Source organism: Marmota marmota, unplaced genomic scaffold (assembly GCF_001458135.2).
Source record: "Marmota marmota marmota unplaced genomic scaffold, marMar, whole genome shotgun sequence".
Lineage (NCBI taxonomy): Eukaryota > Metazoa > Chordata > Mammalia > Rodentia > Sciuridae > Marmota > Marmota marmota.
In genome coordinates this window covers 37,456,385-37,468,166 of record NW_025999949.1, presented here as the reverse complement: position 1 = coordinate 37,468,166, position 11,782 = coordinate 37,456,385, and the positions used below count along the sequence as shown (strand labels likewise).

Below are 11,782 nucleotides of genomic sequence, written 5' to 3'. Positions count from 1 at the left end.
CCATGGAGGTGCGCTCCGGGCGGTTCCGGGGCCAGCCGGTGTCCGTGTGGGATGTCCTCTTCTCCTCCTACCTGGAAGAGGCCCGGCGAGAGGAGCTCCTGGCCCAGCACGCGGCAGGCACCCTGGGGCTGGCCGACCTGGTGGCCATCCTCCTGCGGGTGGTGGAGGAGACCGAGGAGCGGCTCAGCAAGGTGTCCTTCCGAGGCCTGAGGCGCCAGGTGTCCGCCGCCGAGCTGCACACGTCCGGGATCCTGGGCCCCGAGACCCTGCGGGACCTGGCCCAGGGCACCAAGACCCTGCAGGAGGTGACGGAGATGGACTCCGTCAAGCGCTACCTGGAAGGCACTAGCTGCATCGCGGGCGTGCTGGTGCCCGCCAGGGGCGAGCCGGGCCGCCAGGAGAAGATGAGCATCTACGAGGCCATGTGGAAGGGCGTGCTGCGGCCCGGCACGGCCCTGGTGCTGCTGGAGGCCCAGGCGGCCACCGGCTTCGTCATCGACCCGGTGCACGACCGGAGGCTGTCTGTGGAGGAGGCCGTGGCCGCCGGCGTGGTGGGCGGCGAGATCCGGGAGAAGCTGCTGTCCGCCGAGCGCGCCGTCACCGGCTACACCGACCCCTACTCCGGGGAGCAGATCTCGCTCTTCCAGGCCATGCAGCGCGACCTCATCGTCAGGGACCACGGCATCCGCCTGCTGGAGGCCCAGATCGCCACGGGCGGCGTCATCGACCCCGTGCACAGCCACCGCGTGCCCGTGGAGGTGGCCTACCAGCGCGGCTACTTTGACGAGGAGATGAGCCGCGTGCTGGCGGACCCGAGCGACGACACCAAGGGCTTCTTCGACCCCAACACCCACGAGAACCTCACCTACATGCAGCTGCTGCGGCGCTGCGTGCGCGACCCCGACACCGGGCTCTACATGCTGCAGCTGGCGGGCCAGGACTCCGCAGTGCACCAGCTGAGCGAGGAGCTGCGCGGGGCCCTGCGCGACGCCCGCGTGACGCCCCGCTGGGGCGCCTTCCAGGGCCAGAGCGTCTCGGTCTGGGAGCTCCTCTTCTACCGCGAGGTGCCCGAGCGCCGGCGCCAGGACCTGCTGCGCCGGTACCGGGCGGGCACGCTGACTGCGCAGGACGTGGGCTCGGCCCTGTCCTCGCTGCTGGCCGAGGCCGAGGACCGCAGCCCGCGCGCCGACCCTCGGGGGGCCCTGCGTGCGGCCACCATGGAGGTCAAGGTGGGGCGCCTGCGGGGGCGCGCGGTGCCCGTGTGGGACGTGCTGACGTCTGGCTACGTGAGCGGGGCCATCCGCGAGGAGCTGCTGGCCCAGTTTGGCTCGGGGTCTCTGGCCCTGCCCGCGCTGACGCGCAGGCTGACCACCATCATCGAGGAGGCGGAGGAGGCCCACGGGGACCCGCCCCAGCCCGGGGAGACCTCGCCTCGCCAGCCGGAGCCAGGGCGGCCAGGGCCCTCCCGAGGCGAGGACGAAGAGGCCGAGGCCGAGGCCGAGGCCGAGGCCACCCGCCGCCGCCGCCGCCTCCTCCAGGAGCAGGAGCAGGCCTTGCGCGCCGCCACCATGGAGGTGCGCTCCGGGCGGTTCCGGGGCCAGCCGGTGTCCGTGTGGGATGTCCTCTTCTCCTCCTACCTGGAAGAGGCCCGGCGAGAGGAGCTCCTGGCCCAGCACGCGGCAGGCACCCTGGGGCTGGCCGACCTGGTGGCCATCCTCCTGCGGGTGGTGGAGGAGACCGAGGAGCGGCTCAGCAAGGTGTCCTTCCGAGGCCTGAGGCGCCAGGTGTCCGCCGCCGAGCTGCACACGTCCGGGATCCTGGGCCCCGAGACCCTGCGGGACCTGGCCCAGGGCACCAAGACCCTGCAGGAGGTGACGGAGATGGACTCCGTCCAGCGCTACCTGGAAGGCACTAGCTGCATCGCGGGCGTGCTGGTGCCCGCCAGGGGCGAGCCGGGCCGCCAGGAGAAGATGAGCATCTACGAGGCCATGTGGAAGGGCGTGCTGCGGCCCGGCACGGCCCTGGTGCTGCTGGAGGCCCAGGCGGCCACCGGCTTCGTCATCGACCCGGTGCACGACCGGAGGCTGTCTGTGGAGGAGGCCGTGGCCGCCGGCGTGGTGGGCGGCGAGATCCGGGAGAAGCTGCTGTCCGCCGAGCGCGCCGTCACCGGCTACACCGACCCCTACTCCGGGGAGCAGATCTCGCTCTTCCAGGCCATGCAGCGCGACCTCATCGTCAGGGACCACGGCATCCGCTTGCTGGAGGCCCAGATCGCCACGGGCGGCGTCATCGACCCCGTGCACAGCCACCGCGTGCCCGTGGAGGTGGCCTACCAGCGCGGCTACTTTGACGAGGAGATGAGCCGCGTGCTGGCGGACCCGAGCGACGACACCAAGGGCTTCTTCGACCCCAACACCCACGAGAACCTCACCTACATGCAGCTGCTGGAACGGGCCACTGTGGACCCTGAAACTGGTCTCTTGTTTCTTCTTGTATCTAATTGATGTTTAATAGATTTGTTTTTGTCCCTTTCTGAATGTTTCTTGCGACTTAAAGTAATTGTTTACTTTTGCCTCTGATTGTTCCATTTTTTTTTTTAAGTTGACGTCCTTTTTCTGGCCAGTCTTTTTTCCTTTGTGTTTATGCCTTCTTTGTTTTCTGATTTTGTGTCCATTCATTTGCTTTGCGGTCTCTTTTCTGATTTTTTTGGCATTATTTCTGACAATTTCTCATTTATTCCCTTGTGCCCTTCAGTGTTTTTTAGTTGCCTGACTCTTTGTAATCCTCCCTCCTTTAGCTGCTTCAGGTAGAATGGAGGTGAGGATTTTTTGCCTCTCTGTGTACACACTGAAGTGCTCTTGCTGATTTGCTCTAGTCCATGTGTTACTCCTCTACTCTGCTTTGAATCAACTGGATGTTTTGCTTGATGTCATTCCCATCCTGTAACATCTCAGATAAGTGTCTGTGGTTGGTGGAGGTCCTGGTGCATTGTCTTTCCTTCTCATTGTGGTAGAAAGTGGACACCAACTTACCTTGATCTCTCAGCCCAGCTTGCTGGTTCCACCAAAGTACAACTAGTGACCTGCTTGGAACTGGTGCATTCCCAGGAGTATAATTTGCAAGGGAATATTTATGTATGGAGAAGTTTCATGTTTGTTTGTTTTTTTACTATTATTAAATAACAGAAGTTTATTTCAGCTCATATTTCTGAAGGTCAAGTTGAGAGGCTACATCCTTATTACTGGTGGAGTGGTGAGATGGCATAGGACACCATACAGTGAGAGGATGAGAGCAAGAACTCTTTTTTTCCCATTTAATATTTTCTAGTTGTAGTTGGACACAATATCTTTATTTTGTTCATTTATTTGTATATGGTGCTGAGGTTCGGACCCAGTTCCTCACACATGCAAGGAAGCGTTCTACAACCCCAGCCCCAAGAACTCTTGTTTTTCATTTCAGAATTTTGAAGGTTCATCCATAGAACTTTATGCCTTTAATATAGAGATTAAGTAAGAAAATAAGCAATCTCAAATCTAGGCTAGTGTATAGCACTGTTGCATGGTGGTCACCAGCTGCTATGGGATGGTGCTCTTGGAAGCATATGCAGATCCAGTTGTTCAAAAAAGAGCCACAACTGTGGGAGCCAGGGGTGGAGAGGGTCGAGCCCAGTCTCCCCTGCACTCAGCACATGGAGCAGGAGGGCCTGTGCTGCCTCTTCTCCTGCAGAGGACAGGAGCACAGCGTCTGGCAGCTTTCTACATGGGGTTTCCTTGTCCCTTTGCCATCTGGAATTTGCTAAAGTTCTTGATTGCATGGAATTTGTATCCTTCACCAAATTTAGAAAGTTTTCAGCCATTATTTCTTCAAAACCTTTTCCCTAGTCATATCTTTTCTTCTTCTAGAACTTCAAATACACAGATGTTAGTTGTCTTGATGTTTCACAACATCAGAGACAAGGTCACTGTATCTTTTTTATTTTCAAATTTTTTTCTGTGACATGTCTCAGGTTGGATGATTTTTCATATTCTATTTCTAGTTTGCTGAGTCTGTCTTCTGTGAATGCCACCTTCTTGTTGAGCTGAGTGGTGAATTTTCTATTTTAAGCATATGTTTTTCACTCCAAACATTTTCGTGTGGTTTCTTCATATTTTCTATTTCTCTGCTGAGTCATCTGTCTTCTCACTCATTTCTAGAGTGTTTTATTTCTCTTCTGGAGCATGGTGAGAATCTGTGATGTGTTTTCCAATGTATGGGCCATGGTGATTCTGGTGATTGTTGATGGACTTTGCTTTAGAGACTTGCCTATCTTTTCAGACCATGGGATGCTGAGTCCTTTTTGATTGATCATCTTGATTTGTTATGATTCATAATCTGATGTGGGCTCTTAAAATCCTCCTAAGAACATGAGCTTTCTGTTTTGGTTGGCTCTTGTCATGGTCAGGTTCAAACTGCAAGTCTTGTCCACCTTCTGTTGTTGGTGGTCTCAGCTCAATGCCAGTCCTGTCTTCAAAGCTTTTGCTGTGATATGTGGGGTTTGCTCAGCTTAGGAGTGAGCCCCAGGTTTGGGTGGGGTCTGTGTGCTGAGCACAGGCCCCTCCTCCAGCTGTTGGCCTTGCCCTTGGCTCACAGGCTGGCTCTCCAGTCAGAAGGCCAGGGCCTCTCCGTGTTTTCATTCCCTGCTCTGGAAGGCAGTTACAAACAACCAGGGTCCTGTTCAGGACAAAGAGGCCAGAAAAAAAGAAGGGGAAGAGGAAAGGGCTCTGCAAACACATGCTGTGGCCCCCAGGGCTGTGCTGGGCTCCTGTCCACAAAGCTGGAGCTTTCAAGCCTTTTGGGTGCCCATAATGCCACCTGAACTGACACCCCAGGGTTTCATGGCTGTAACCAAAATACAGGACAAGGAAAACTTAGAGAAGGAAACGTTTTGGGCTCCTGGTTTCAGTGGTCTCAGTCCATGGTTGGCCAACTCTGTTGCTCTGAGCCTGAGGTGAGGCAGACATCATGGCAGAAGGACATCATGGAGGACAGTTTCTCAGCTTGTGGCCGCCAGGAAACCAAGAGAGAGAGCAAGTGAGGATCCGGAACCAGATACAGTCCCCAAGGGCACATCCCCCAGTGACTTCCTTCAGCCATGCCCCACCTGCCTCCAGTACCATCCAATAACCCACAGAAATCATCCATCCAATGGATTAATCCACTGACGAGGTTACAGCCTCCGTTATCATCTAATCTTGTCCCTTCTGAATGTTCCTGCATCTGACATATAAGTCCTGTGAGGGACATTTTTAGGTCCCAACCATAACAACCCACAACTCTAGCATGCAAAGCAAAAGAGTAAGTCTCTCAGGATGCTGGCTCTCCTTGCTCTCTGTGTGGAGACTGCCCTGTCTTTGGATCAAAGCCATAGATAGCAGATGAAGGGTAAGCCAACAGGCTCGTCGATCCAGTCATTCTTTAAGTTTTAATACCCCAGTCCAGCCGCCACTGTGGGCTTTCCAGTCCAGAGTAGCTGTTCGTATTCTGCCAGAGAGACTTGCTCTGCCTGTTCTCAGTGGGGGAGGTTGATGGGCCAGGTTCCCCAGGATGGGACTGGGAACTCACTAGCACCTGACTCCAAGCTGCATCTTCACACAACAGTTTGTGTGGGTCATGAGAATGCCCGTGGCACCCGGACTGTGAAAGCAGGACAGGGGAGATGTTTTTCTGACACTTGGTCACCGTGTGATGACCTGGGGTGCTGTGCTGCCATGGCCCCCTCTGCTGGCTGTGTGGACGACTTCTGAATGGCAAATGGGTGACGTTTCCTGGGCTGCTCGACCACGAGTGGGATGGTGGTCAGGTCCTTGTGTTCATCTGAAGGGGGATGGAGAACACCAGACATGGGGTTGGAGAGCTGAAAGGCATAGCAGGCCAGGCAGGAAGCAGCCATACCATGCAGCACACTCACCTCAATGAGCATGTGCGGCCAGCAGGGCAGGGAAGGACACCAGGCCACACTCACGTGCACCCTTTAGTTCCCACACTTACTGATCAAGCCAGAATGGATCTGAGACCTCTGGGATCCCTTGACAAAATCTCCATCCTGAACTCCACATCCAAAGGAGTCCTGGGTAAAGGGGAAGGTCAAGGCCGCAGGACCACACTGCTATATCCAGACCTGACTCCACCCCTTGAGGGCCACACTCTGGTTAGTCACATGATTCATTGATGTCTCAGTTTCCTTTTATGTCAAATGGCACAACAGGGGCACTTGTCTCGTAAGTGTTGTTAGTACAGACGAAATCATGCATGTAAAGCATTTTGGAAGTATTCCCTGGTACCTGGGAGCAGCAGGATGTTGTTTGTTGTTATTTTTAACATCCACATGGCTTTTTTCTTCCTATTTGAATGCAAGACCACCCCGTCCAGGTAGGCCAAGGCATCCTTCTAGCTCGAAGTGAATCATCATAGCTGTAGAAAGAACCCAAGAAAAACACACCAGCCCACTTGGAGAGGTTTATGTCTAGAGCAGGTGTCGTGGCCAGGCAGCTGACCTGGGGGGCTGTGAGAGCCCCAGGCCCCCACTGCAGGCCAGTGTGGCTTCTGCTCCAGCCCTCTAAGCCTTCAGCATCTACTGCTTTTCTTCTGGGGATAGAGTCTGTAGGGGTCTGGCACCTGGTTTGCCTTTTCATCCCCTACTCCAGGGCCACAAGGGGTGGTTTCATAAGCCCCCTAACAGGTGGGGACTCCAAGGGCAGGGCAGCACGGTGCCAACAGGATCAGAGGGAGCATGTCTTCCTGCCGTGCTGAGCCCCTTGAGTCCCCAGGTCACGCAGAAGCTGGGCTGAGTGAACCTGCATCCCACACATGGGCGACAGGCCACACCAGGGCAGAGGATCTGGTCGTCAGGAAGCTCCCCGAGCCATAGGCAGTCCACACCTGTGGCAACTTTGGCCACAATGGCCAGCGGACGCAGTGCTTCACTCTGGACCATGAGGAAGCAAGGGCTTCAGGGATGTGAGACCACCTGGGACCCCCAGGCCTGAAACACCAGAGAGTCTCCCACTTTAAAAAAGATCCCAAGGGCTTCATCCAGGGAGTAAAGCAACCCAGACATGCACCTGCTCGGGTGGTCTGTGTGGCCTAAAGTCTTCACCAGGTGACACTGACCACGTCACAAGTGGACAAGATACTCTGAAAGAAGATGCCCCATGTGGCACCTATATAGTTCATTCCTATGAATACTTCACAAAGTAGAGCCAGCTGGCGCAGTGGTAGTACCTAGCTGGTGAGGAGGCTGAGATGGGAGGTGCTTGAGCCCCCAAGTTCAAAGCCAGCCTAGGGAGCACTGTGAGATCCCCCACCTCAAAACAAAGAAACAGACAAAATTAAGTACTACCCTGCACATAATCAGAGAAACCAGGGCACACCGAGAGACAGCTCCACAGAAAAAACCTCCAAAATCGATTTAGCAAGCTATAAGGCAGACCCACAGCCACCCTGATTGCTGTGGCCACCAGGCCAAGTAGGTTCTGAAATGTGGCCAGGGAGCTGAAACCCACACTAGGAGAGATCCTAGACCTGCAGACAGCACAGCCAGGCTTAGGAACTCAGTAGGCAGGTCTAACCAGCACGTCAGAAAAGCCTCTGGACCAGTGGGTAAACCCAGGCAGTGCAGGTGGTGCCCTGGAGAGCAGGGTCCCGGGAGACAGGGCGGGAGGAAGGCCAGAGGCAAGCAATCAGCAAGACAGACTCCTTGAAGGAAGGAAGCTAGGAAGTGCACAGAGAAGTCACTGGGAAGGATGGTGGCATGGAATTTTGCCAGACCTGATCAAAGACATTAATGTCCACGTTCGAGTCCCCAATCCCTAGCCATGTCACAGTGAAACCACAGACTCCCAGGGGCCAAGAGAAGGTGTTAAAGGCAGTCAGAAGTCAGGTTGCCCTGGAGGAGCAAGAGGTGGGCGGACAGAGGGTGGGGCTCCCCCCCCCCCCCCGCAGCTGGAAACGAGATGGAGGAGGCTCCCAGGCACCCAAGGGCTTGGCCTCCCTCCCCACACCTCCAGACCCAGATCCTGGAAAGGGAAACTGAGAATACAGAGCACCTGAGAGGCCTGACCCCAACCTGGAGACAGCAAGCATCACCTACAGGGGCCTGGGAGGACCTGGGCCACAGCTGGCTTCTGTCCCCACTAGTCTATAGGGAGGCCTGCGGGTAAAGCTGCAGAAAGTCACAGAAGTCTTTCTTTTCCTATGTGCCACAATTATCACAAGGTACAGAAAGAAGAGAGTGAAGAAGGGGGCTGATGGAGATATGGCGGGGCAGGGAGACCACCCGGGCATCAGGGGCCCACTTGCAGGGGACACAGAACCACCTCTCAGGCTCTGGCTCACAGCTGTCCTCACCCAATACCCTGCTCTCAGCTCCTGTGGGGTCTGTTCTTCTGTATTCCACGGGTGGTCTCAGAACATGCTCCTACGGGCCTTTCCAGAGAGTCCCACCGGGTGCCTCTATACTCTCTGGAGAAGTGGGTCGGGGTCTGGTGCAGAGGGTGATCATGCCTTTCACAGACACTTGTTTTCTTACACTCCTCCAGAAGCATGATCTGCCCTGTGGTGTACACAGACATTGTGGGCCCCGAGAGCCATGCCTGCTAGCTAGGTGGGAGCTGAGACACAGGCAGGGCACGCTTGGCATCTGGTCCACGCCTGGCCCAGGAGTTGCTGCAGCCATTGACTTAAGCATGATTTTTCCTTTTATTTCTTTAAAAGGAGCAAATACTTGAATTTTCAAGGGATAGAATTCAGCCCTTAACAGTTACTAAAAAAATATGTTCCTGATCTTTGGAATATTATTGTGAGAAATCGGTAGGTTCTCTGGCCCTGTATCCAAGTCCAGTCTGCACTCCTAAGCAGGGACTGTGCATGGGTGTGAAACCTGGAGGTCAGGCCACAGGGCAGACAGAAGGAGGGGCCTCCTGATGATCCACTGACCACTGCTTTCTCCCACTCTGGGATTCCTGGCATCTAGGAGACCTGCTCAAGCCCAGAGAGTCAGGGAACCTTGCACCTGCAGAGGGAAAGAGAGAAGCAGGAGTGCAGAGAGCAGGTCTTTTCCATGCCCTACAGGAGGGGACCGTAAGAAAACCCCAAAGGGGCCACCAGATCTGCAGGATGGAGGAAGAGGAGGAGGTAAGCAGAGAATAGAAGTGGAGGTAGGGGCAGGAGAGTGGTCCAGATCTGGAGCACTGAGGAAGGTCAGCAAGGACATACTTCACCACACCTCTATGAGCTGGTGGCACAGGACCACTGTGGGGTCACAAGGACAAATGGTTGAGAAGCGTGGGTGTGGTTCATCCCTGCATACAGATTGTACTGTGTTATTGTTCTTCCCGCAGAGGGCACAATTGGAGCTTTATCATCTAGGGCTGTCATAGCAAAGCATTACAAATGGCAGCTTGAAACAATGCAGACTTCTTTTCTCACAGCTCTGGACGGGATACCGCAACCCAGGTGGCAGCAGGACTGGTCCCTGCTCTGAGGGTGGGGTGGCTCCAGACCCCCTCCAAACTTGAGGCTCTGACAATCCAGGCAATCCTTGGCCTTGGCCTGACCCACACCCCTTTCTCTGCTCCTCCTTGCCTGGCCGTCTCCCCGGTACCTCTGCCTGGGCCCACCCTTCCTTTCCCTTGTAAGGATGCCACACACTGGAGCCAGGATCTCCCTAGGTCTAGAAGGACCTCATCTCAAGATTCTAAATTTACTAACATCCACCCAGACCCTTCTCCCAGAGGAGGACTTGTTTCCAGGTACCAGGGTGAGGACGCACATAGAGCACATGCATCTGGTTATGGGGCAGAGAAATGGAAGGAAATTCATTGATATCCAGCTCACTGTTGCCCCCTAGGGAGCTCCCTTGGACCATCAACCTAACCCTGCACCCCTGCCCACCCACACATCTAGGGGACCCACTTGCCAGAGCCCACTGTGCACTAAAGCAATATCCTTAGCACAACAGAAAGAATAGACACCCTGCCCTCCTGGAGACTGTGTCCCAGCAGGGACCCAGAGAATGAAGCAGAGGTGACAAAACACAGGCACTCCAAGCTGAGCACCATGGGAAGGGCCCAGCAAAGCAGGTACAGGGTGGGGATGTGATGCTGGGCTGGGTGATCAGCATAGGCCTGTCTGAAAGGTGGCATTTGAGTCAAGACCTGAAGAAGTGGACTTGGAGGATCTCTGGGAGGAGGATTTCAGGCAGAGGGCATAACCAGGGCAACAACCCTGGACAGACTGGCCTGTTGTGTCAATAACCTGTGTGGGGCCAGGGTGCCTGGAGTGGGCTCAGCCAGAGAGGGCCGGAGAAATGAGACCAGGGATCAGGGTCAACTGTGGGGGCGTTCATGGTTAGGACTTGGGCCTCATAGCATGTAAGAAATGGACCACTGGGATGGCCCCAGCACCACCCTCCATGGTCCAGTAATTCACTAGAAGGACTCCCAGGAGTTTGAAAGTTTTTATAATCACAGATGCAATGTATTACAGCAAAGTCTACCTATGAAAACCACAGTGGCAAAGGACTGGTGGGACAGAGCTCAGGGGAGGCCAGGTGTGTGTCCAGTGGTCCTTTCCTAGTGGTCATTGGACAATAGGCACCTCCTCCAGTGGAGGTGTGTGATGGCACAGATGAGTGCCACCAGCCTCGTCTAGGATCTCACTGGGTTCCATCACTTAGGCACGGCTGACTACTTCGGAACTTGCACTTCTGAGGGGCTGGCTTCAGTCTAACACTGCCAGGCTAACGCTGTGGCTCAAGGACCTGCCATCAATCACATTGTGCAGGACACTCCCAGAGCCTGGAGGCCATCTCCTGTGCTGCTCCAGTTTCTTTGGGAGGTGCAGGGTTTGACTCTCCAGCCTGCTGACAGTTAGGGTTAGGGTGGATGATCAGGGCAGGCCATAGGGTTCTCATCAGAACTCTAGTGCTGGGTGGGAGGGGCGCAGAGGGAGCGGTGCTGGTCAGCAGAGTTTGCTGGGGGTTTAAACATGAAAGTGGGCAAGCACAGTTTCCAGAAAGAGAAGAAGAAGAAGAACTAGGATCCTGCAGGTGTGAGAGGGAGGATCTGTGGGAAGGCAGCAGGGTGTTGCGCTGCAGGGAGATTTCAGATGAGAATTCCACAGGGTGTGGTGAGGGTCTCCTCCTGGAGAGGGGACACACTTAAGGGGGTGTTCTCCTCCTGGCTCCACTGTTGCAGACGAGCTTACAGTGGAAAGAGGAGGGGCATGTTTGGAGAAAAGAGAAAATTGGCATCCTGGAAGGTAGGCTTGTGCACTGAAAGGGGAGCAGGAAATTTGGGGCCGGTGAGAGATTTGTAGTCATGAGTTAAATTCCAACCTGTTGGTGTGCTGGTGTATTATCAGCCACCTTCAGTGGCCTTCCTCCGGGTTCCCTTTAGTACTGGCGGGGTGAGCCGACCTCACTTCTGAGTCTGGGGCTTCCTGCAGCCGGAGGAGGCTCCCAAAAGTCCTGGACCCGGGCTTCCCCGCAGACCCTGGGGTCAACCGGGAGCAAAGCTGACAATGTTCGGCCCATCACAGGCGTAGTTGGGGGATGTGCGTGGCAGGAGCCGGGTGCGGATGCTGTGCAGGAGGAAGAGCTGAGGCATAATGCGTGTAGGGGCGGATCTCGGAGCGCCTGGTCTGGACCACAGAGGTCTCCATGCGCGCAGGGATGCCCAAACGTGTGGGACTCGCTGGCAGCGGCCTGCGTGTGCCCAGCAGAGTCCCCAGCACGGCGCCGCTC

At 55.7% G+C, this 11,782-nt stretch overlaps 1 protein-coding gene and 1 long non-coding RNA gene across 3 annotated transcripts in view; one reads left to right on the top strand and one right to left on the bottom strand.

Moving 5' to 3' along the window:
• Eppk1 (epiplakin 1) overlaps positions 1–4,313 on the top strand; it is a 15,313-nt gene extending 11,000 nt beyond the window's left edge. The window contains exon 3 of the mRNA XM_048802416.1: positions 9–4,313. Within this exon, the coding sequence (XP_048658373.1) occupies positions 9–2,504 (2,496 nt within the window). The 3' untranslated portion in view covers positions 2,505–4,313. The remainder of the gene's footprint in view (positions 1–8) is intronic.
• Positions 4,314–4,654: 341 nt separating this feature from the next.
• On the bottom strand, positions 4,655–11,761 carry LOC125616571. Of its 2 annotated transcripts, none has more exons than XR_007347289.1 (4): positions 11,456–11,761; positions 6,321–6,450; positions 5,948–6,106; positions 4,655–5,853 (listed from the first exon to the last, which is right to left on the bottom strand). It is a non-coding gene; the product is annotated as an uncharacterized LOC125616571 (long non-coding RNA). The 2 variants fall into 2 exon arrangements; XR_007347290.1 differs by having other exon boundaries at positions 6,028–6,106.
• Positions 11,762–11,782: the final 21 nt, after the last annotated feature.